Below are 26,581 nucleotides of genomic sequence, written 5' to 3'. Positions count from 1 at the left end.
GAATACAACAAGATGATATAAGAGTACCATGTCCTTCCAACTATAGTTTGGCATCCAATAAGCTCATGAGAACTGTGTTACATTGGTTACAAGAGTATGAGCTGCTTGAGAAGAGAACTGGTTCTTGTGTTTCTAAGTATATGATGGTTGAGTCATATCTTTTCTATAACATTTAAAGGACATTTGGATACTAGATGCACACAACTCACACTGTCTCAGAGCTACATTTAATTCACACATCCAGACACACAAATATCCTTCAAATGCTACAGAGCAGATATGGCCAGTAAGAGCACAGTCCAAGCCCTGCTGTAACATATGAAGTGATCCTAGTACTCAAATTATCTGGAGCGCTCAGAGTAACCTTGCTTTCTTCAATGTGGCTCTTTGTAGTGTATGAGTTACCCAACTCTTTTTGACATATTTCCATTGTTTATCAAGTATGCCAATTGGTTTCTTTTTCCAAGACTGGTTGGAACTACACAATTTAAAAAAATCTTGATCTTGCAAGCATGACCAATTCAATCGATCTTTCAAATACATTTGCCTGGATTACAACACTCCAGCAGCAGTTTTTCACCAGGCACTCCCCTTTCACAACCTCTTCAAAATATTAGTTATGATAATGCATCTTTGTTGTTGTTTTTTAAACTAAGTGTATCAGTGCGTAACAGCAACCCATCCGATCATTCAGGTGTGTGAGCCAATGCTTCCTATGGCAGAATTTATCACAGTGAAAGAATGGTCTACTGACCCAGTTTGGTGACAGTACTACAAAACTGTTATCTTCAAAAAACTCTTGTGATAGTAATGTAACTTTCAAGGATAGCCTTCATAAGGTGCCGGCCTTGCATAATACAAATTAATGAAGACTCTTCAAGTCATATATAGTTAAATTATTTTCAAAATGCATGAATGCTTTGGCCTATGTTAAAATGATAACCAGCACATTCATAGTACACAGACTGGCTGCATTTTAATTATCTAGAGAAGGGGTGGGCAAACTTTCAACTTTAGGGATCCTGGACCTTTAACAATTGTACAGAAGAGAGAATTTCAGCAGGTGCAGCTTGTCACCTTACAGATGACAAGCTGCACCTGCTGAAATTCCCTCTTCTGTACATTAAAGGTCCTGGATCCCTAAAGTTGAAAGTTTGCCCACCCCTGCTCTAGAGTACGTCATTTTCTATAACTTTTTGATGACCAAATAATATGGGAAGAAAATGTATAAAATGCTCATTTTCTCCCACCTGTTTTACATTCTAGGGTGAAAAGTTTAGACAGAAGTTGGCCAAGTGATCCCAACAAGTCCTTCATATTACCCTTTTTATGGATCTCATTAACCATCGTAAGATGATTTATTATTTTAAGCTGACATTCTTAAGAAAATATTGATTAGTTTGGGGGTAACCTGGACTATGATTGGTTTAGGAGAACTTTAAAGTACCCTGTAAGATTACTAATGGAGTGTGAGCAAGCCAAGAATCCATCCACCAATTCAATCACAATTGTCATGCGTGGAGTCAAACTAGATAATATTTAATGCATGGTTCAGTTTTTTTCTTACACAAAAAAATCACTAGGGGTGGGGGGCTTGAATACTTTGCTTGCCAAAGTTCTGGTCAGGATAATAGGCCATCATTCTGCCACCCTCGAGGCTGGCATCATTTCCAGAAGGAAAAGTTTTCATTGAATTCAAAGATGTTTAAAAAAAAAAAAGCAAAAGCAAGCCTAACCATAGTATGAACACATTTCTAACTGTACTCATAACAATTTGTATTTCTGACTTCACTTTAGGCTCTGCTGCTGTGACTTTCCTTCATGAGTTGAGAGACGTCCTTAAAACAGGGGCACAAGCACATAGGACCAACTGCTGTCCAGTGTCAGAAACAGCAGACATATACAACGCGACAGACTTGCAAACATTTCTACCAGCACAATCCCAAGCATGTATACTCAGAAGTCAGTTCCACTGAGTTCAGTGAGACTTATTCCCAGGGGAGTGTGCACAATACTGCAGCCTTAGAGAATCACACAAAATTCTGAGCACACACAAAACAAAATAGCAACTTAGCATTTGATTTCTTTAAAAGGAAGAAGAGCCATTCCATGGTTAGGTGTTGACTACTTTTACAAATTTACTATACTATGCTTTCAGTCATACCATCCTTTCTGAACAACCATCTTTCTTTGACCTTAAAATGCCCTAGCAATTTGACAGTCGGAGCTTTTAACACTCTCTACCAAGAGCTGTTAATTTGTCTGTCACCAAGCACCAATGCACTGGGAAAAGCTGCAAACAATTATCAAGGCATTAAAAAGATGCACTGCTAAAATTCAGGTTCAAAAAATTAATCAAAAGATTAACAAAACTATGCATTTTGAAATGCATTCAAATATTCTATTCCCCAGTTTTGATTATGGCTCTAAAGACAGTTTAGGCTTACAGTTATCAGACAGAAATTGAATAAATTCCCACCCACTCCCCCACACGCACGCACACACAATAAAACAGAATTCAGATTAAAAGCATTCCATTGACACAGCCACTTTATTGGATAAAGAAACCAAACACATGCTGCCCCTTTGGATAAAGAAAGGATGATCACCTACTTCTTCTCCCAGTAAATGTGGCTAACAAAGGAATTATACAAAAGCTGTAAGATCCTACTACCAGCAAGGTCAATAAGGTAATATCGTAGTGGCTTCCTGAATCTGTCGGTGGCGTTAGGGTAGAATTGGTAAAAATGTAAGGAGAAAAGTCAGTTTCTGTGCAGCTGCGAAGTCCTCCTGGTATAGTCATTTAAAAATGATCAAAGCAAGCTCAAAGCCTGAAAGACTGCAGCCATGTTCACCCTCTCGTATTCCCCACGCTTGCTCTTAGTGAATTAGAGTGGAAAAAAAATTGTAAGCTTCAAGGCAGGAGACAAAACAGATTAAGCCAACTAGCAAATCAGGCTGAGAAAGAGTCATCAACTGGATTCTTAATCTGAAAAAGAAGACTACCACATTTCTTTGCTATGAAGCAAGAACCTTCCCTTTGTTAAGAGCAGGGATAAAAAATGAACAGAGCATTTACAACCTCCTTAGGTGATCCAGACACTGTAGTAAGCCAAACAGATTCCCCCCCCCCCCCAAAAAAAAAAACCCCAACCACCCAACATGGCTGTCAGTGCAGAGCCAATCTGTTGGTAGGAGAGATGCATGCTGCAAAATTTAAATATCAATGCTTTTTTAAAAATCGCACATAAGGGAGACTTTGTTTAAAAGGCAAGGGGGGAGGGAGCACAAGGAAGACACTAAACCTTACAGAAAGCTGTATTGTTAGCTTTCTCAGCTCAACAAGATTTAAGCATAATACATCCTCCTCCTCTAGCAGATTTGATCTCCTTTATCATGAGGCGCCATTCGTCCCCTTAAATTCCTACATTATTTTATATTGCACAAGGCAGTAATAAGAAATAGGCAGTTTACCTTATTAGGGATTTGTTTAGCATTTAATTCATTTTGTGCTTGCATTGTGTTTGCAAGCATTAGTCCAAGCTTGTAAGCAGCTTCTTAAACACCTTACAAAATAATGAATGAATTTGGTCCAAAAGGTAAATCCTATGCACTATGGAACAGATAATGAAAAAGAATCAAACTATGAAGTTCTTAACATTTTTTTTCCTGGCATTGCTACCTATTAGTATTTTGGAATATAGCAGTGATAATGATATCATCACTGAAAAGTGATATTCAGATAATGAAAGTATTTGCCAGTAATGGTTTTCCACTAATTGAAGAGACACAAAGCCATGCAAGAGTCAAAACACAAATCATATAACGAGATGGCATTTTGGCCAACTGGTCCCTGGGGAGGGGAAAAAAAATAATAACTTACAGTTATTGCTGCAAGTACTTTGGTCACTCTGAGTGCTACTGATTGAGGAGACACTAGAGGTTCTCCGAAATCCTGGTCCTTTGATGGGGACTTTTGATTTGGGAAGCAATTTACCAGGACTGGTCCAAGATCCTGGTGGGTTTTTCAAAGAAGCAAGCCTCCCTTTGGAAGAAAATTTTTCCGCTCCTGCCAGTATAAAGAAGGATTAGTCAGTGACATATTGCTGCTAGCTCCACCAAGACATCATCTCTAAACAGAAATCTTTTAAAAAATTAGGTCTTATTTCCCACAGTAGTTGATACTAAAGAGTTGCATGTCTAACTGGTAAGCTATCACGCATAGCATAGCTCACTGCAGTTTGTGTTACACAATTCTACAATAATGTTACTTAAATAATGGCAATTTTTTGACCAAAAATCATGTTTCTCACATTGTAACCCCCTCTTTTTAAATAGCGGATGCAGAGTAACATACAAGGGTGATTCCATTTTATCCTCACATTAACCCTGCAAGGTACACTAGAAGATACAGTAGCAATGTACATGACTGATGAAGTTTAACGTAATTTCCTCACTCCAATCAAACACTCTTCACCACTCTATCATATTAATATGCCACTAGTAATAGTTTCAGTAGAGTACCTGTAGTGCTAAAACCAGAAATTGTTGTAAATTAGTGCACATTTGTGCATTTTTGAAGCCATTCCAAGGAACAGTTGTGAAAGAGTTTTGCACAAATTGAAGTAATTTTCAGGAGTTGGGGGATGGAGATGCTGTCAGGTCTCAAGCTATAGCATATAAATAGAAATTGTTGCATTTCATAGTCTGAAACTATCCAGCAAATATCAGTCTCTTGACATTTGTTTTAAATAAATGTTGGTTAGTAGAAAGTTCATTCCAAGGGTGGATTTATTACTGTGAGATTCCAGTTAAAGTAGTGTATAAAGACAGTCAATAAGTTATTTGGAAATTGTACAGTTCAACTAGTCTCCTCAACACTAGGTGGCATCATAACATAGGATAGCAAGCTTAGAAGCTTCTGCATTTTCATGATTACCAGCATTTATTTGTTAGCTATTTAAAAACACAGTGAAGAGACATTAAAAGTTCAAACAACTATTTCACTGCTGTTTTTTCCTTGAACCACACCATCTCCAAATAAACCAGCATCACATTTGTCAATGTTGAACCCAGCAGCCTGGGCTCTTGATGAACATAGGTCACTAATTTGTCTGTGCAATGGTAAACATTCATATGGTCATGTAGACTGGCATCAAGATCAACATGCAGAGAGTGGAGAAGATTTTTACATGCAGTATAAATGCAGACCTCATTTTAGTGATGCTGCTTAAACACACCCACACCCACACACGGGCTGCTCAACTTTGTAGAAATAAGAAATAAACTTAACAACAGAATCATACAGAGTATCAATAAAAATGACATACAGGAATTGAAAAGCACTTTGTATGCAGGAAAGCATTCTAGAAACACCTCCTCCAAACATCCAAGAATGTGTTGAACTTCCATGTGGGTACCCTATGAAGGCCAGACAAATCCTGTGATCACAACCTGTCTCAGTGCAATAAGACGTACATGAGAATGGGCTCTAATAAAGGCCCATTGCCTATATGACCAGCTGCCTCGGGCAGCTGCTTTAGTTGCCCTCATTGAATGGGCCAGCCTTGGGTGCAGGTAAACCATGATGAAACACAAGCCAAACAAAATCTGATAACACAGAAAAGGAGGAAAGCGAACAAGTCCCTTTCAACAGGCATGAACGCTTTCCTTTAAATTCTGTATCAAAAAGGCTAGGAGGAGGTTTTCTTACACCTTTAGAAAAGAGGTCTAACAACCAGCCTGGAACTTGAGCAGATAAGGTGGTGGGAAACTTCTGTTCTTAGTCATCAGACTTCAAAAAGGTTTACAATCATCTGAATAGGTTGAAATATGCCAAGCATCCAATAAAGGGGAAATCCCTCCAAAGGAATGGATGCATAACCAAATGTAGATTTCACATTGATACTTAAGACTAATAAATGCCTGCTTTGACAATTACTGTATCTTTATTTGTTTCCAAACAGAAACTCATAAGACCTTTTATTTGAGGGGCACACATGGCAGAACAGGAGCTCATTGTATGAGCAGCCTTATCACCACACTATTATTTATGCATATTTTGGTTTGCTATTTCATACAATTACAGGCAGCAAAAACTAAATTCTCATTTAAAAACTCTTGATTAACATTTTTACTGCTAAAATAATTTTAGTATCTTGGCAGCTTCTGTCAAGAACTTTGGTCTATTTACACAAGGAAAACTCAAAGACATCTTAATAACAGCTGACAAGGAATAGGGTAAAACTGATGAGCCTACTTACCTTCTGAGCCTGTTAAATGCTTCCAAGCACTTGCTGCTTAAAGGCAGGAACCAAGAGTATTTCACATTCGGTTTCATGGAAAACATTTACCTACATTTATCCCATTTTAAAGCTTCTACTTTATTCCCAATCAGAGCCAAAGGGGGGGGAGGTACACACACGACAGAGAGCTGGTACAAATTACCAGGGTCCAATATTGTATCAAAGCTTTCTTTGTCCAAATCTTGCACCAAGAGAACCATAGCTGCTTTTCTTTTATTCTCTCTGCTTGGGGCAAACCATCTACAGAGCTATCCAATCCCAATTTCCTGTAAACACTTCTGTAACAGGCATTGAAATCCACTGCAAAATCATAAACAGGAGGACAGTACTACAAGCTCACTTCATTACTATTACTGCTTACCTTTCAGCTTCATGAGATTCTCAAAGAAAATGATAACCCAGGTATTTTAGCTTTCTCCATCACACAAGATGCCCTTTGTACATTCATCAGAAATGAAATCTTGGTGTGCTTAAAAGGGGGATGGGTGGCCTATATAGTTACACTTTAGGATCTGTTCTTAATATGACTTCCCAGATATATCCAAGATTGCTCTCTTACAGCAGAGATACGAATATAAACAGTTTCTGATAACTGTAAAGATACAAACTCAAAACAAATACCAGCTGAGGCCCATCCAACCCTAACTTGGGAAGGTTTAGTTTGAGCTAAGCTGCTAGTTAGGGATCTATTTAGGCATTTCCCCTCTGCCCCACAAGCTGTTATCTCTATCCATGAGGGAAGGGATTTTACTCCAAGAGAAATTTTGAGAAAAATAAGTGAGAAAGGATTAAATGGCCCACTATGTTAATTAACTGAAAGGCTCATGTCAAGTGGGAGAACCATAAGTTGACAGTCAATGCCTGTACCCCATGCTTGCTTGATGCCTCTCCTCCAACCCACTACTCATCAAGCTGCTTCAGTTGACTCTCCAAAGATCAGGGAAGAGGTTCTGAAGGAGGAAAACACCAAACAAGGCTGCCACTGCCCCCTCACACACCTGGCTGCTTAAGAAAGTAGCCAGGTGAGCAAGGAGAGTGGAGCAGGGTGTTCAGAGGACCACCTTAATCCCCAGAGCTTTTAGCACTGCCTTTCTTCCAGGTTTCAATTAAACAGGATAAGGGGAGTATGTTCAACCACTCATCTTGCTTCTTTCAAACAGGATGGCATGAAGGTGAGGCTAGAGCTCAAGATAATGGGTTGGACTCCAGATTGGCACACCACCCGAGCACTTTTGTCTGCAGCCAGGTAGATGAGACAGCAACAGCAGTGACAATTTATTTTTCATCCCCTTCTTCCAACAGTGCTGGAGGAAGAGAAAAGGGAAAAAACTGCAACTGCCAGGTATGCAAGGGGCACATGCAGAAGGGCAGCAAAATTTAGTGCAGCCTCAAGCACAACCAAGCTGCAGCTGGGCCCGCTCCCTCCCCACCACCTCAGTGCCCAACATGGTGCTATTTCTCCCTCAAAACACTCACCCAGGGACTGCTTCTTTAAGTTTATAAAAAACAAGTTATAAGGAAACATAACATATCCATGTGTCTTATCCAGTCTGAGCCAACAAAAGAGGGGAAGAGGGGAAGGCGAGGTGGCATTATTAAAAGTTGGTTGACATGTTTGGATTTAATGCCTCTCGGTTTACTTAATAAAATCAGAACTAAAAACCAAAAAGGTTTACAGGAATTGTGGCTAATAGTTGTTGCACTGAACCTAAGTGAAGTACAGACACACTGCCATCAAGTTTTGAAATCATCTTGAATACCAGCTGCAATTTGCCTACTCACCTAAGTAGCCACAGTTTCTTAAATTATCATGTAGTAAGGGAACCTAGCTGCAAAGAGCTGAAGCATGCATAGATCAGCAATATCATAACATTTAGCAGGAAGCATGCTATGGGGGCAGAATGCACATCTCACTTTTAATAGCCCTTCAGTGAATGCCCTTGCCCTGCTACCATGGCTCAGTGTCTAGCCTAGAGGCTTGTCATGGAAGCTATGCATGTTCAACACTGATTCTTTCTGTTTCTCCCCCCTTAGAGTTAAACTGGTTGCCCTCTAATATTTAGTGAGGGACATAAGAAACTTCCTTATACTGAATTAGATCAGTGATCCATCTAGTTCAGTGTTGTCAGCATTGACCAACAGTAGCACTGCAGGGTTTCAGACAGGAAATTTCTCTGGCAATGCTGGGGATTCAACTTGAGCCTTTTGCTTCAATGCAGGTGCTGTACAGAGAGTCATGCTTATTTTGCCCCTATGGTTCATCTGCACCAACCCAGAGCAAATACGGGAAGACTGCATGCTGGAAAGTAACTTACGCTTCTATCCCTTGGTGTCAAAGACACAATACACGCCCAGGTTGCATGGTTGATTGCATGGTACGTAACAGAGGTGCAAATGTGCCCAAGCTGCCTCTCCTAGTAATAGTAGTAGTAAATGGAAGTTCTCATGGGGGGAGGGAGGTTGGCTGCCTGAATCTGGGGGCTCTATTTTTTCCAGATTCAAAGTGGAGTTCAGTTAAAATGCTTTAACAGCCAAAAGAAGGTCTTACAAATAACCAAAAATGGCTCAGATCTTCCCAAGGGCTCTAGGTCTTATCAGAGGGAATTTGAAGATTAATTTTTAAATAATTGGTAAAAATACTCTTAATTACTCTAGTTTGTGGGATTCATTCCAAATTGGACCAAAGGGAATTTTTCTGCAACTGACTAGGAGAAGGCTCTTGCAGCAGAGGACCATAAAGAATTAGGCAAATTGAGCAGAGAATCCCTTAATAATTCACAAGGCTACTGTAAACCTCCCAGATCATGCTGATTTTGCTCCTGAAAGTACAAGCGAGCGCCACTTAACAGGGATATGTTCTCCAATCCACATTTTAGTTCGTTAAGCGATCAGTTTAAGTGAACATTCAGTCCAATCTAGTGCCTTTGTTTTGTAAACAGACACTCCCTGCCAGACACTAGCTGGCTGCACTGGCTATTGGAGATAGAATGCCTCCTGTTTGCATTAAGAGTCTCTTTGTGGTATAAACAGACACTCTGCTGCAGGCTATGGGAGTCCTGACAGCCTCATTAAGAGCCTCTTTGGTGTGCTTTGACCACTGTCATATATGCGGTCCATCATTAAGCGGAGCAAGCCTGTATACTGAACAAACTTCATCTTTTCTTTGAACTTCCTTCCTTCCTTCGATACTTCTATGCTAGAGCTATCTTGGTGGAAAACACAGATGAAGGGTGACAGTGAAAACATTCTCTCTAAAGGGGAAAAGAAGCCTCAATGGAGTTTAGGTCATATTGTAGTAACTGAGAACTTCTTAAGAATCTGGAACCAGCTTGGCCAAAAGGGTCTGTGCAGTTATCCAAAGGCAGGCCTTTCCTTCTTTATAGAAGGACCACATTCAACTGAGACAGAAGCTTCAGATACAACAGTACTGCAAAGGAATAGGCAATTCTTGAACCTTGGTTTTTCTGCTCCTTCTTGCCCAACCAACCTCCCAATACAGGGCAGACATGCATGCAGTAGTACTTAACTGAAGTACTGCCATTAAGTAGTACTTAAATGAAGACCAGAGAAGTTTCCCATACTAACAGTCCAAGGCACTTTGTTCATTAAATTATTCTTGCATTTTATTATTATTTAATGAATTCAGATGGATTTCTTTTGTGAAAGGCAGTAATTTATAACTTGCAAAGAATGTAAAAAGCTAGACTTTTTTGTATGCTTATCCATCTCCTTAAGTAATTCTTCATGAGTGGAAGAATTAAGTGTTTTCATTTTTTTTAAACTGCAACTTTATAAAGAAGGTGGGCAAAACTAAAAACCAAATTATCGCTCCTCAGTGCAGAAGCATGCACACAATATACACGTAACGTTTTGGTTATTTTTCACCTTAAAGAGGATAGGAACAGCAGGGTAAACTAAAGCAGGTTTTTCTGGATAACAAGTCATTAGCATGCTTTAAACACTTTGGCAAGTTTTCAAAATTATATTTTCATGTCAAGACTAACTTTACTGTTAGCAGTGCTTACTACACCAGGATAAAATAGAACCACTGTTCTTCTGAAACTAGAAATGTTGTGACCAGATATCCCGATATTTTAAGCAAGAATACAAAAGGCCAACTGCAGACAAACAGCCAACAATGGAACCCATTTCAGACAAAAAGGCAGCAGCAATCATCTACAGCAGCGGCCTCTAAACTTGATACCGCTGCATACCAGAAATGCCCTTCCCAGCATGAATGGAGCTTACTGTTCTGCTGCAGTGCTCCTTATCTTTTGCCCTGATCTTCATCCAAAGTTGCTCTGGCCTGCTGCTTCTGCTGCCCATCGCCCCAGCAGGCTCTGCACCCTGGTTTCAGGGCAGAAGCATCTGGCCAGAGTGACTTTGGACGAAGATCAGGGCAAAAGATAAGGACCACTGCGACAGAACAGAAAGCTCCATTTACGCCAGGGAGGGCTGTCTCCAAACTACAGATCAGGCCCACGGGCTGTAGTTCGGAGATGCCTGATCTACAGCATTGAAGAACACAGTTGCCACCAAACTGGGACACTGTATTGGTTACTAATCTTCCCCCTAGCTGTCCCTAGCCAGGATGCAGCACACAGCCAGTGTGGTATACAGGATAGCAAGTGGTCCGTGGATAAGGCAAAGCCAAGCTCCTCAGTCAGCTAAGCAAGTCACTATTTCTCTGCCCAACCTACCTAACAGGATCTTGAGTCAACAAAAAAAAGGAAGCAAGTTAGGTAGAATTGCTAGAAGAGTTTTACAAAATTACAAAGCTATGTTTAAATTTGGGGTTTTAAGTCAATAGGATTAAGTGAGGCAGCCACTTCTTCATTGCATACTTTGCCATTTCAAATTTTCCACAGCATTATACATTCTATTCCCTATATTTTCGTCACTCTTGTATGTTCAGCTGGGCAGAACATAACCTCTTCCTACAGTCCAGTCACATCACCTTATTATAGCGTGTGGTCTCCTTGAAACTACAGCAGCATCAGCCACGTGGGTTGTGTACGTAGGAGAACACCACAAGCACATGTTAAGCTCTGTGGAGATTAGTTCTCGGGACACTGCCAAAATCTGATGCATTTGACTGCTTGTGGTCTCATGATCAAAATCAATCCTCACAGACCTCGGCACACGCCAGCAGCAGTCACATCAGCCATTGACTCCTCAGCACAGATGCAGCATTTTACAGTAGTTATCAATTGCTGAACACAGAGCCAGTAACTACAAGCCCCAACTCAGAAAACCTCTAATTTTTGGCAAGAAAGGTGGTGGGGATAGGCAGGGAACATAAGCACTGACAAGTAATTTATAAGACATTGAGTAAAATGTAATTTTACAGCAGGGAAGTGGAAACAGGAAAAACTTGATTGGCCTGGTGCAGTCTCTAGTCAAAACACCAGTTACTCTTCACAAACATTCCAACCAAATGTACACTATGCAGATACCTGTCAAGCTGCTAGTATTAGCAATACCTCATGAAGCACCTTGAAACAAAGAAGTTGCATACAATGTGCGATACAGGATCCAACTTGCTTTCGGTAAACACACCAAGACACACCATTCAAATGTATGTTATTCACAATGCCCTGCCATAGGATATTCCAACAAAAATTGCTTCTCACCAGAATTTGATTGTTGAACGGCTCTCTGAGGAGATGCAACCTTGGTTGCATAAACACTTTTAGTCTCACTTCCTTTCCTAGCACGGAATGAAATCTTGGGTGCCAGTGCACTTCTCAGAATGACAGTACTATCCTTAGGTAAACTTCGCCCTTGCGCTGTTTCTGCTTTAGGTGACGAAACCTGTATGATTCAGTACCATGTAAAAAAAAAAAAAAGAAGACAAAATATACACCAGAATAAAATACTAGGAAAATATGACAGCAGATATATATTTAGGCTATCTATTATAGCCGCCCACGGAACGGGGGAAGTTCAGTTGTAATATGTAGAGTTCCCATACTGATCATGTAGATGCCCAAGAATGGGGGAGGACCCACAGATGAATGGGAGAAAACATACTTATCATATACAACATTTCAAATATAAAGCTGTGCTGCATGAAGGGTCTTGTTGGACATAAGACCACAGGCCATGTCAGAGTCCACATGGAGTCAGTCAGGCCCTGCATGGAGCTGCCACAGCATATATTTTACTTCTAAGAAAATATAAATTTGAACAGTGACTCTGTATTTTCCCATCTCTCTACATATGGACTTTGTTGGAGTCTAACAAAACAGTAAGTAAAAGAGTCACTGTGCAAGTCCTTTTAAACTACTATTCTATACTGCTGTGTTTCTCATGACAGCTTGTGGGCGTGTTTTCAAGGTCTCCTGAATAACCAAGGAAACTCTGGAAGCAAGACTAACTGGACAGCAGGAAGGGGAAATGAGGAAATGAGTGTCCATGCAAGACTTAGGAAAGTCTTGTTCTCCCTCCTCCCCAACAACTAAACACATGACAGCCACTGCATTATTGCAGGGGATCCCTGGGCTCAAGAAAAAGCATGGGCTCTTCTTCCATCCACAAAGGCCCCACCAGCCACTAGGTAAGGTGGAAACCTGGGGGGACCCCTGAAGACCTGCATGTAGGGGTCCACACTCTTCCCTAGTGCAGCTTGGCAGCAGCCCTCTCCAGCTGAAATCTCACAAGTAGGAAAGCTTGAAAAGAGCTCTGCAAATAATTGGCTTCAGGAAATTTGCTGCTGAGTTGCTAGAAGAGTTTTGCTACACATAGGGAATAAATGGCCAGCTAGACCATTGGTCTGACTCAATAAAAGCAGCTTCAAAATAGCTGTGTGTTGGAAGTTTAAATCAATCTCTTCTCAACAATCTTAAAATGTGTTGTTGGAACCTTTTTCCTATTCCAAAGCACTAAAAAGAAACTTTCCAATTCAGAGGTATAAGTAAGACATGCAGCACCCACTGAAGTCAATGCAAATTTCCCATACCAACAGCCCAAAACACTTCACTCATTAAAATATTGTTTCTGCATTATATATTTATTTAATTGATCAACTTAGTAAAACCACATACAATAAAAGTATGGATTCATTCAAACCTAGAAGTGGTTAAGCAAGATTATTCCATCTAAGGGTTTTGTACAGAAGCAAGGATCCACAAATTTCAGCCTCGTATAATTATTGCTTTACACTCTCACATAACACCAGAACCAGGGGACATCCACTAAAATTGAGTGTTGGGAGAGTTAGGACAGACAAAGAAAATATTTCTTTACTCAGCGTGTGGTCGGTCTGTGGAACTCCTTGCCGCAGGATGTGGTGATGGCATCTGGCCTGGATGCCTTTAAAAGGGGATTGGACAAGTTTCTGGAGGAAAAAATCCATTATGGGTTACAAGCCATATGTGCATATGTGTATGTGCAACCTCCTGATTTTAGAAATGGGCTATGTCAGAATGCCAATGCAAGGGAGGACACCAGGATGCAGGTCTCTTGTTATCTGGTGTGCTCCGTGGGGCATTTGGTGGGCCGCTGTGAGATACAGGAAGCTGGACTAGATGGGCCTATGGTCTGATCCAGTGGGGCCGTTCTTATGTTCTTATTATCCATTACTTACGGTTGCCATCAATTCTTTTTTCCAAGTCCACTATACACTCAAAAAGAGGTCAACTTCTCATTTTGTGCTGAACTTTGAAGAAACTGTGAAGGGAATTTGGGCTGCTTTTGCCTTATCTATGCCCCAGCATGAAGCAAGATAAGCTGTTACTCCCCCATAAAGAGCTTGAGGAAAAGAGTAAGATCTTATCTTGCTTTGTCCAGGGCTTTACAGAGGGAAAGTGGTGTAAGTCACTCTCAGTCATTCCCTGTTTCCCAACACCCTCCCCTCTGAGATTTTTGCAGTGTATGTAGAACTCTGGAGGGCATTATGCAGACTTTCTGGATAGGAAAGATCATCAGATGGGGAAAGGGCAGTTAAGGAAACCCAACATGAGCAAGGTGTAAACAAGGTTTAAATTTTTTCTAGACCAATGGTAACACTAAAATCAAGGTACTTAAGCCTGGAAGGTGTATACCAAGTTAAACACTTTTAGCAGAGTGCAGGCCAGATCTGCTGTTAGCACAGTTGGGCAGTACCCAGGTCCTTCACAAGTAAGTTGATAATTTGACAAAGGAATGTCTAACCAGTGTTCTTCAACCTTGGGGTCAGAACCTCAATGGAGTTGTGGCATCTTACAGGAATGAAAAAGGTTGAAAACCACTGGACTAGAGCACCACTAGGTAATGGGGAAGGCACCTGGTTTTACCCCTTCAGGTACTAGGAGACTATCCCAGTCATGCTCACATTCTTGGCAACTGTGCTAAAATAGCTTTCACTAGTGCCAGGCTTCATGGTAACTTTTTCTGCTCTCTCTAATAAGAAAAACTGGTTACAGTGAACAGTGCTGGCATAGCATATATGGGGATGGAGAATGGGTGGCGATGAGGGTGGGCAGATAGGGTCCGGGGGGGGGAGCTGGATTTAGAGTGGTATCCCCAGTCATTATTTATTTATATATTGGGGTTGTGGCACAAAAAGAGTTGATGACCACTGGTCTACTTGCACTGTTACACTGCAAGAGGAAACAAGGTTTCCATTTCTAGGCATTTAATAATTTTAGTTGACTAAAAATATAGAATTGAACTGAAAGCTAATTGTAAAGGTTCTGTTCTACTACAATGTGGTTCCTATAATATCCAGGTTTTACTAGTTGCAGTCTTAAAGCAGGACTACATTTAGCTATACATAGAAGTTTGCAAGTAAGATTAGGGTATTAGGATGCAAGCTTAAACAAGCTTTCTTATATCAGGTCTTTAGTGAACAGGCATATCAACTCTTCAGTAGGTTGTAGTGAGGTGACAGATTCCCACTACAAGGCTAAATGAGAAGGAAGGGCAGGGATTAAGAGAAGGAGCTGTCTTGAGACAGCAACTAGAATGAGAACTGTGTCACTGTTCCCATTTTGGACTGTCACCCATGTTGATCTTGCTACAGCAAATGGTCTACGGTTTGGAGTGCAAGGCACAGAAACGCATGCAATTTGTAGGTGCCAAATCAACAAGGCAGTATGACCAATATTAACAAACCCTTTGGGAGCAAGTTTTTCTCCTCTAAAGGCAAGAAAGCAACTCCCTCTGTTCAAAAAATATATGCTCACAAAAACAGAAGCTTGACTTCAGTAATAAGCAATCAGTGATATGAAACTCAGCCTGAATATTCATTTAAGAGTACGAAAAAAACAGCTTACCAAAGGAAAATGCTGGAGATCAGTAGCTTCCTTCATTGCATCTTGGACAGGACCTTCTACTGGAATTCCCAGACAGTCATTCTGCTGCTCTTCTGTTAGTATCTGACAGATATTTAAAGCACAAGGCTGGACCCAGGATTCTCCAATTTCCATTGTGTCATTTACTGTCCCACCTGAGTTCTGTGACAACATTACAGCCACATGAGTAGAAACAGGGGAGCAGTCTGAACTAGGACGCCTTGCTTTGTCGACCTGCTCCACATTCTGCTTTACTGCTGTTGTTTTTGGAATCTTGTGGGAAGTGGTTTCAGAATGCGTTACAGCATGCACAACTTGGCTTGGAAGGTGTTTATTAAAAGGTTGCTTATAGTTCTTATTCATTAGTGCTTCTGCTTTTGTACCTTTATCCAAGTCAATTTTTTTTCTCAGCAGTGCTCCTGAAGAAGACAGTTGCCTTGGGGAAGAGGATGGGGAGGATGAGGAAGTAGTAGATAGTTGAGGTGATCTTTGAGCAGCTTTTAATGCAGGATTCTCTCTCGACTGCAACACAGGCCTGGACATAACTTTGGGTTTTACATTTTTAAAGTTTGGTTTTGGAAAGCTCACTATCTCTGCTTTCCTAGCTTTGGTTATAGTAGCTGTAAGGGGAGATCTGCCAATTGGTTTCACTGCAATTCGTTCAGAATTACTTTTGAGAGAAGTCCTCTTGGGTTGCTCTTTCAACAAGGGGCCATTCTTTCCAGTTTTAGAAACGCCATCACCAACGTCATCTGATACAGCAAAAACAGCAAAGGTGGTATTTTTTGATACTGCTGGAACAGGCGAAGGGGGTGCATGATCGCCACCTGCAGAATTAAAAGCCACAAAGGTTGAATTGCAATGAAGTTCAGGCAAAGCAACCTTTTCTAGCTTTGGTACACCATTTTGTTCTGTCGCAAACACTTCAGCACATTCATCAAGAAAAACTTCATCTCCTTTGGAGACAGCTTGTACTTTGGTAAAAGTCGTGCTGTGTTTGTTAAACTGCTGTCCTACATATTCATCAAAACTCTGAATTGCTAAAGGGCACAAGCTATCGACATCCACTGCAGATTTGGTTGGCCATTTATCTTTATCAGGCTCAGGTGTGCTATGTGTATACTTCTTAGGCTCACCTTTTTCTAGAATAAATGGTTCTGGTGAACCAAAACAGTAAGGATCCACATATTCAACGCCATGTTTTCCATGACATTCACTGTTCCGGGACACTAAGTCAATATAATTGGTAGCTCCACTTGTTGATGAAAAAACAGTAGGTAGTACTCCATCATCAAGGTATACCTTTGTCATATTTGGGTTCCAGAACACATCTTGCTTAGGGCAGTCAATATGGTTTGCTGAACTCTCTCTTACACACATTTCAGCAGGAGATAGGCGTGTCTGTGGGGCATGCCCCTTTTCATAACACTTTCTTCCTGTAGCATCCCACATGTTTATAACTGTAACAAAAGATTCATTTGAACTAGCACCTTCCTGTCCTGTGCGGGCACAACTGAATTCAACTTGAGATTCGGTACTGTTTAATCCCTCAGCAACAAGGTGTACTGAGTTCATTTGGTCTGCCTGGCAATAAGGCACAGATTCCACAGTACTGATGTTCATCTGTGTATTTTTTATTGCAAGATCATCGTTGAGAAGCCTCACTGGCTCTGAGATATTCTGGTTCAAGGCATGCAAGTAAGACTGTTCCTTTGCAGAAGAAATACACATAGCCTCTAGATTGGAAGCTTCCATGCAGATATAGTTGCTTGCAGCTTTTTGCAGGACTTCTGCTTCAGAGCACTGCAAATCTGAAGAAATGCTCTCACATGTCCCCTTAAGTTCTATGTAGTCTTCATGTTTAATCTCTTGGTATTGGCTAACATGGCTTCCTTTCAAAGACATAGATGCAGCTGCGTTGCATACATATTTATTGCCATTTTCATCCCTGATGATTAAAGGAGGTTGCAGGCTCTTTTCCTCTATTTTCTCCACATTCATTTTCGATAGCATTTCTAATTAGTCATAGCATCAAGCTGAAATTCTCAGGATTTCAGAGTTTTAAAGCTTCTTTCAGAAAGAACTTTAATCCATTTCTTCTTGATTGTACGGTTTTTATATATATTCACAACTCTTGGATCTAGAATTGGAGACATAAATTAATTAGGTAATCTTTCAAGTTTTAAAAAATCAAATTAAAATCTTGCTCCAGCTAGAATTAATCATAACATACTTGTTCTGATGCTTTCAGTGAGACTAACTGAGCAGTCCTACACACATTTACTCAGAATGTCCCAAAAACTAGCCCTGATATGTTCAGTGGAGCATACTGTCAGGCATCTATGCATACGATTGCAACCTTAGCCACAAACAGTGGCTTAGCTAACAGGGTATACGTAGCACCGGACAACAAGCTTTAGGGGGGCAACAAACTGAGCTTGACACTAGTGACACAATTTTCAAAACTGTGAAAATACTGGTATGCACAAATACCACCACCAAGTTATCTATCATTGGAAAGGTAATTTAATGCAGAATGCAATGAGACAAACCCCACGGGAGTATCTGTATTCTGTCGAAGGTTATGGACAATTAAGCAGAAAATGAAAACACAACGGCCTTAAGGAACAAAAAGTGGATTTCTTTAACTCAAAACTGACCTATGAGACTGATTGTTCTGAGAGCCAGTGAGATGTTATTATGAACCAATAAGGTGGAATATGAGTCGGCTTTCATTTCCATGTATCATAATACAGCTACCCCTGCTAACTGGTAAAGAGGCACTTTTTCAAGTGGTGCTCCTCTTATATATATGCCCTGGGGGCTGGGGATAAGAATAGGCCCTCAGTTTGGCTGTACTTGTCGTAAGAGGTGACTAAACAGCCACCGGGTACATGGGACTCGTCAGCCTGGGAAGGCAGCTCATCTGAGAGAAGGAAAACTCTGATCCCAAACCTCCACTGCCTTGTGGCTACATCCAGTTATGGAAAAGACTTCAGGAGTCAACCTCGAGGCCAAATCCAGAGCCGGAGTCCCTGAGGCAGTTCATGGCTGAACACAGTCACGTTCTGGCAACTCCTGCGACGCCGCTGGAACCAACCGTATTGGCCTCTGCCTTTCCAATTGGACCATTTCAGCGACGTGGAGAGGGGGGATTTGCTGCATGGGTAACAGCCTATCCTCCATACCTACTTTACCCAGGCTTCGCGCACTGGAGAGGACATTCTGTTCCAGAACCACCATTCAGAGCGTGACACCATAGTCTTCCGAGACTGAAGGATGCCAACAACACCTCTTATATTTAGCAGGGAGAGAATAATCGTCCCTCGTCATCCCAGGACAGTGTCTCTAACCAATAAGGAGCACACTTTTATTTATTTACTTAATTTGATTTTGTCATTGGGCGGGGGGGGGGGGTTTACAAAATCTTCTTTGATCCCAGGTAGCAGATATGCTTTAGCTATGCCACTGGCTGGGGGGAGGTGGCAGATCAAGTGGGTGGTGAGCTACTGGGGGGAGGAGAGAGTTCTCCCCCCCCCAATTCGCACTTTTTAAAAAGCCTGGGTGTGATGTCACTTCTGGTTGCGACATCACTTCCAGGGCATCATTTTGAGCTCTGCACTGGGCTACATGTTCATTAGCCACAACTGGCCACAACTACCATAGTTACTCATGGTGAAATTTTTGACAAGTAATCAAGCTCCAATTATCACTTCGCCTTATCTCTGGGTCAGTTAGAGGGCAGAGCCTTTCAACTCTGAAAAGTTTTGGTTCTTGCTAAAGCAGGCTCATTTGTTTCTATAGCAGCGGTTTTCACTCAGGGCCAGAAGAGGCAGGCAGTAGCCTGGAGCTGGAGAAGCAGCTACTTTGGCATGGGGGGGGGGGGAGCAAAGGCTGCTTTGCATCTCCTGCTGAGAGCAAGAGGAAGGCTGCAACCCTCCTTTACCTGGGAGTAAACCCTGTTGACTATTATGGGGCTTACTTCTGAGTAGACACGCCTAGGATTGGGTATCAAGTCCCTTGTTTGCCCTGCCTGCTGACTAGGCACCCAGAAAAGCCTGGAGGAGGTCTGGAAGGAGTGAGAATGAGGAAGCCAGCGTGTCTGCTGAGGCAATCCTATCCACACTTTCCTGGGAGTAAGACCCATTGACTATAATGGGACTTACATCTGAGTAGACATGCCTAGGATTGGGCTTTTTTCTGAAATACAGGAGCAGGCAATGGGGGGGGAGAATGTGAGGCAAATGATTCTGGACCTTTGGAAGGTGCAGACAAGTGAGGGGAGGGACAGTAGGAGAGGTGCTAACTGCAATTATGAGATGGGGGGGAATGTGCCTGAGGGAGGGGGTGGGGTGGGGGAGAGGAGGAGAGAGAAGTGCCAATTGCCTGCTCCTGTATTAGAGAAAAAAAGAGTGCAACAAAAAGCCCAATCCTAGGCATGTCTACTCAGAAGTAAGTCCCACAGGGACATTCCCCCCATTGTCTCTCCCCCCCCCCCCCCGGTCTTTGGCTGCAATCCGAACCACACTTTCCTGAGAGTAAGCCCCATTGAACAAAATAGGACTTACTTCTGAGTAGACCTGGTTAGGCTTGTCCCCTTTGTCATGTAATGATTTAATTGTATTGTACAATTAATTAAAAATTAATTGTAATATAGTAATTTAATGTAAGTAAAAAATTGGGAGAGTGCCTTGACAGTGTGCTGTGAGCTAAAAAAGGTTGAAAATGGCTGTTCTATAGTAACTTTCCTAGGAAATTCCAGCCGAAGTTAACCTTTTATTCTCCTCTGCTCCCTTTTGCTGCTGCAACCTGGTTCTCTTTTGCAAATGCATGCATTTGGCAGAGGTCTTTTTTTTCAGCACCAGGATAGGATCCCCTTTCCATTTGAAGCAACAATTCAGAAACTTTTACTTCAGAAACCTTGCTCATTTCCTTTGAGGCAGCGTATCTCAAACTGTAGGCCAGGACCCACCAGTGGGTCACAAGCCAGTTTCAGGTGGGACCCCATTCATTTCAATGCATATTTTATTTTAATATATTAGACTTGATGATACCATGGTATGTGACTGCATCTGGGGAACTGTTACAGATCTGTACTTTCTATGTATATGCTTTTAACAATGATAGTCAATGCAACTTACTCCCAGGTTAAGTGCAGATAGGAGAGCAGTCTTTGGGATGTTTGGGGATTTTTTTTTTAAACAGTCAGCAACTGCTTGGGAGGGCTGATAAATAAAATAGGAGCATTCTTTATTTTAAATAAATTTTTAAACTTATACTTATTGTAAACTTTTACTTGATTGATTTGATTTTGTTGTGGGTGGGTGTTAAAAATTTTCCTACTTGGTGATGTCACTTCCAGCCCTGACATCACTTCCAGGTTAATGACATCACTTCTGGTGGGTCCCAACAGATTGTCATTCTAAAAAGTGGGTCCCAGTGCTAATACGTTTGACAACCACTGCTCTGAGGTATTTGCATGACCTTCCACTGCATTCAGCTGCAATACCATGGATACACTGAACTGATGAATTCAGTGCACTTACTGTTACCGAATTATTAAATTCTAAATTATGCAGACAGAGGTTCTGTAACCTATAATTTTGTGTATGTGGTAGAGTTCCCTACAAAGAAACTGCGCCTCTTAAATGCATGTGTAAATCCATCTTCAGACTCATGCAACTTTCACACATACAGCCTGGACTCCTCCTTAAATGCTTCCTATCCAGTGGCATCATTAGGAGAGTGTGGAAGGCACCAGATGACACACATGGGGGGGGGGGACACTACTACTGACAAAAAATTTTTTTTAACATGGCACTTTTGAATAATACCTTCATGTTATACATTATTCAAAGCATAATTTCATGCAGAATGCAATGAACCAAACCATGTTGAAATCTCATTTCTATCCAAAGTTATAGTAAAAAAACCAGTGAGGTGGGGTGATGGTACATCACAATGCCCACTGCCCAGGGCATTGCCCTGCCCACTGCATGGGAGGAAGCCCATCATGGGAGTGACATGCTGGCTTCCTGCACCATTGACATAAACTCTTGTGATGCCACTGTTCCCATCAGCACTCATGTTGCCCTGCACTTTTGATTCCAGATTTCACAAGGCACATCTATAATTTAACCATGTATGCAGCAATTTGCTCATTTCAATCATGCTTACCCTACAAATAGCATACTTACAGAAATCCATTGTACAAGTAGCTAAGAGATAATAAGCACTAACAGATCAAGTCATACACAAGCTGTTTTTCTACTGTTTCATGGATATTATAATCTACTTTTCAGAGTCTTTGTGGGTGGAAAAGCATCCAATAAAGACAGGCCACAGCTTCAAAAATGAGATCTGCAGACAGTCACCTTAGACAGATCAATGTCAGCATGACAAAAGAAGGGTCTTATGCCAGATACAATCAGGATCACAACTTGGATTATAGTACTTTGAGCAGTAATATCCATTTGATATTAAAATTAGCCTCTCTTCTTGAACTTAACACCACATTCCTGAAACTCATTACACTTTTCACCTATGCTGGTAACAATTTGAAATTTTGATAATTAGCCATTCAAGCCTGCATTTATTTTCTACTTTGAATGGCTTGTGCACTGTGACATTAAAACATAAAAGGGAGTTTTGTGCATACACACACACACAAAATACTCTTCTACTATTAATCCACTGATGCATGAACAGCTGCCTTATATCAAGTGAGACCACTGGTTCATCTAGTTCATCATTGTCTACAGTGAGTGGCACTGACTCCCAAACGTTCAGAAAAGGGTCTTTCCCAGTCGTAACTGGAAATGCAATAATTGACCCTGGGAACATTGTCCATGCAAAGAAGGCTTTATCACACAGGTAGAGCCCTCTCCCCAAAGGCATAAGCATCAGCTGTACTTGCTCCTCTTTTGCCTTTAAACTTCTCTAACCAAGCATCACACTTTTACTACTAGAAAACATGGAAAAAATCCTTTTTGCACATTGCTTAAATAACTTGTTTCAGAATAGAAGAACATAGTCTGAAATCTACGCCAATTAATTTTGAAAGATTCATCAGACACAAAGAAACAGGGTTCCTATACAAATACTGCAGAATAAACTAGGAAATTATTCCACCTACTAATCCTTTTATCAGAAACAAGCTGCTGGTCAATAAAACAGAGGCTGGAATAGGCTAACAAGCTTGAGAAAGTCAACAAATTATAGCTAGGAACGAAGTTTGGAGAGAAAATACAGGCCTTAAGGCAGTTTCAACATGCACTCTAGTATTCTGCAACCATTCCACTCAATTAGTATGCTACAAGCTAAGCCAGTGGTATCCAAACTTTTCAGTACCATGACCCACCTCATCCTCTGCAGTGGGTCATGACACAATACTCTTTGCAGCACAAGGCCTTCTTAGGAGGCCTCTTCCATGTCATGCAGGACCAGCAACCCACTCTGTTGGCCTCCATGAGCCTCTGAATGGCCCACAAAAGCGACTAGAAACAACTTCTGGAAGTTGCTTCTGATCGCTCTGCAGGCCATTCCGAGGCCCACATAGGCCAACAGAGTGGGTTGCCAGCCCAGTGCAACCCAGAACAGGGCTCTGAAGGCTCCCAAGAAGGCCTTGCAGCGCAAGAAGGAGCATCGCACCATGACCCAGCAAAAGGGTTCGCAACCCAACGACACATCAGGTCATGATCCACCAGTGGATCAAACCCAGAATTTGAGAAACACTGAGTTAAGCAATATCTTCAAAACTTTGCTTTAAAAAACAAAGCATACACAAGATGCAGGAATCACATAGTTGCTATGGAAAGCTTACATCTTTACCGCTTCAAACTCTGATGATACGATATGAATATCATTTACTTTGCCTTTGAGAATATAATGCAAAATCAAGATGTGTATAGAACAGGGACTGCCAACTCACACTGACCAACTGTTATGTGGTAACATGTCCACAATATAGTCTCTCTTGCCATTAAACTGCAGGAGGAAGACAGTCCAGGGTCCACAAACCCAGATCAATTTGCTCTCATGAATACGAATATTTAGCATTTGTATAATGCTTTTGAGTGTTTGAAGCACTTCACATGAAAAATCTTGTATGGATTGTAACATCACCCACCAGTGGTTCTCAAACTTGTAGCACCAGGACCCACTTTTCAGAATGAGAATTTGTCAGGACCCACCGGAATTGATGTCATGACTTAAGTGACATCATCAAGCAGGAAAAATTTTAACAATCCTAGGCCTACCTAGACCTACCCACAATCACCCAGAAGTTCCATATACATAGTAGCCTGTTAAAAATACAGATGAGTAACATTTCCTCAAATGCAGTCACATACCATCAAGTCTATTAAAAATAAAATATTGAAATGAATGTGGACCCACCTGAAATTGGCTCGTGGGTCCCAACCCACAGTTTGAAAAACACTGATACACTGTAAAGTATTGTCCTCATATTGCAGAGGATGTGGGACTGAAGCTAAGAGGAAATGGCTTGCCTAAAGACAACCTAGTGAGAAATCATGGCAGAAGCAAGATATGAACCAGGGCTGTTTTCATTCGCAGCTCAACCTCTTTGCCACAGCTACACCAGCTCAAATATGGTAGCTGCAACTACTGCCTGGGGCTTTTTAAAGCAAGCAAGACAAATGTCCCACTGACTACCATTTTAAAATGATACATGCTATTGCTTACACTACAATAACTAAAACTCATGATTGCCACCTTGTTCTTTTCTTTTTTCCCCTGTTTATTTATTTATTTAACTATAATAAACATAAAATAGAAAAACAAATACATACATAAACAAAATTCTAATAAAGCAGCACGAGCGAAGCCAAAACATTCCCATACTTATAATCCAAATACATACAGTCCAAACATTAACAAATATTAATCTATACCACCCCACCTTGTTCTTTTCTCATGATTAAGATGTTTCAAGCTGTCACCCTTGCAAAAAATTAATCCATATTCTCAACATCCAACAAAGAAACAGGAAATTACAGGAACGGCTATTAGATTTATGACTTGGCCTTTGAATTCTGACAGAATAACCATATGCTTAGCATGTAAAGCTGCGGTTGTACAGTATTTAACGCCATACTTCCAAATGGGAGAGGGAGGAGACAAGCTATAATTCAATATCACTGTGAGGAACTACTGATCCTTATGGGAAACAGAGTATTCTCTAGTCTAGTGGAACACCAACTCAGATATCTCCAGTTTCAGCTTCAACAGGAGATCAGAACAAGTGCACAAGTTTTGACTGTGGTTAGAATAAAATAGTGTCTCTCAAACATTTCACCTAGGGCCATATTATGCACTTCTTTCAGCTCCAACTATCCTTTCGTTGCTTTAGCTTGGACTGTCACAATCCTGACAAAAACAGGACCTGCAGAGACACCGACAAACCTCCCACCTTACAAAAGAAGCAGTACGTAAATAAGAAGAGAACTCAAGATGGCCATATCTTAAGTTTTATGGGGGGATGCACTCCTTTTTCCATGGGCTGAGAGCAGCAGCCTTCCCCCTGCTCTATTCTTGCATTTAAGGAAAACCAATACTGTACTTCCAGACACTCTTCTCTTTCCTAAGATAACAAAATCACTGATCCAGCAACCTGTGCCTTAGATGGACAATGGTTTCTGGTTCTCTTAATGACTGGGATTACAAAAACTAAGGTCCCCTTTCTACTATATTTGTTTTTTTCCTTTATATCCCCCTTTAGTTCTCTCATTTCCCACTGTATATCCACATCAGAGTTCAAGTATCCATCATGCCAAACTTTACAGAGCAGGAAGGAGCCACACATACAGATCAGTCTACAGCCAATTTGAAAGGGGACAGTATGCTGTCAATCCATGAGTTATCAATTTGTGCTGAAAAGTGTACAGTATCGTGTGCTCCTAGCATCTCCTGATATATTCTCCACAATGTCTCTTACCTGTGATTCACCCAAGAGACTTTTATGTCAATGGGTTCTTGAATCACTGTTTGAAAATCATGCCCCCACAAGAGGGAATAAGCACTTGCTGCCTTTTGTTTGTTTGAACTTCAAAATCCACCTTTCCCTGAGGCTCAGGGCAGACAAAAACAAACATTCAAAGAAAATTACTAATAGGGCTGCTCGGTAGTATGTTTCATCATTCTTATCCACTACATACCTGCCCAAATCTTGCATTGCTTCTGGGAGATACTCTGGCTCAAACTTTATGAAATCACAGGAAAATGAAGTTTGGAAAGCTGAGATACACGCCAAAAGCATCTTTCACAGGTCTTCACTATTCAAGCTTTATGTACAGCATCAACAGACTATTCTTCATAGCAGCACCCAGAGAGAAGAGGCAGTCTAATTATTCAAAAGCATGCTGGGCTCAAGTAAAGGCTTTTTTAATAGGACATGTGGAACATGACTAAACACTTCATCTATTTCACTACAAATCTATTTTACCTACAGATGACACATGGTAGGGACCTTTACCAGACAAAGTGACATTGGTGAAGGGAGAGGAAGCATTTTTTGGACAGCAACATCAACTCCTACCCCACAGCCTATCATGGGAACAGTAGGGGGTACAAGGCACACCAGAAGCAGCTATTAAGTGACAAGGATACAAGGTGGCTCCCACGAGTAGAAGCTTGAGACACAATCAGGGTACATTTGTACGTCTGGATTCTAATGGCTCCTACCCAGAGTACCAATTACTAAGTTTACAGAGTGAAACTGAAGCAACTCTCCATTAAAGGAATACTTCTTTGAATTCTATGAGAACAGGGGCTTTGCCAGGGCATGCAGTGACCATCACAGCCTAACACCCTGAGGCTATCTATGACTAGGCACATGAGTGTTATTTCCTGTTTCATTAAGCCATTTCTGTCCAGCGTTGCATAATGCAACAGGGATCAAATGTGTACACCTGTGAGATGGGCAGAAATGGGTTAAGCCAGACTTTCATTAAATCCAAGAAAGCCAGACAGCCACGTTTA

At 41.2% G+C, this 26,581-nt stretch overlaps 1 protein-coding gene across 2 annotated transcripts in view; it reads right to left on the bottom strand.

Moving 5' to 3' along the window:
- MTUS1 (microtubule associated scaffold protein 1) overlaps positions 1 to 26,581 on the bottom strand; it is a 130,767-nt gene that overhangs the window by 71,785 nt on the left and 32,401 nt on the right. The window contains exons 2-4 of one of the 2 annotated variants that reach the window (XM_066632306.1): positions 15,563 to 17,720; positions 11,939 to 12,119; positions 3,884 to 4,069 (exon numbers count right to left, since the gene is read on the bottom strand). In XM_066632306.1, coding sequence (XP_066488403.1) covers positions 3,884 to 4,069; positions 11,939 to 12,119; positions 15,563 to 17,593 — 2,398 coding nt within the window. In that variant the 5' untranslated portion in view covers positions 17,594 to 17,720. The remainder of the gene's footprint in view (positions 1 to 3,883; positions 4,070 to 11,938; positions 12,120 to 15,562; positions 17,721 to 26,581) is intronic. The other variant, XM_066632307.1, reaches the window with a different exon arrangement.

This window comes from Tiliqua scincoides, chromosome 6 (assembly GCF_035046505.1).
Source record: "Tiliqua scincoides isolate rTilSci1 chromosome 6, rTilSci1.hap2, whole genome shotgun sequence".
In the NCBI taxonomy this organism is placed as follows: domain Eukaryota; kingdom Metazoa; phylum Chordata; class Lepidosauria; order Squamata; family Scincidae; genus Tiliqua; species Tiliqua scincoides.
The sequence above is the reverse complement of the archived record's forward strand: the minus strand, read 5'-3'. Positions and strand labels throughout refer to the sequence as shown.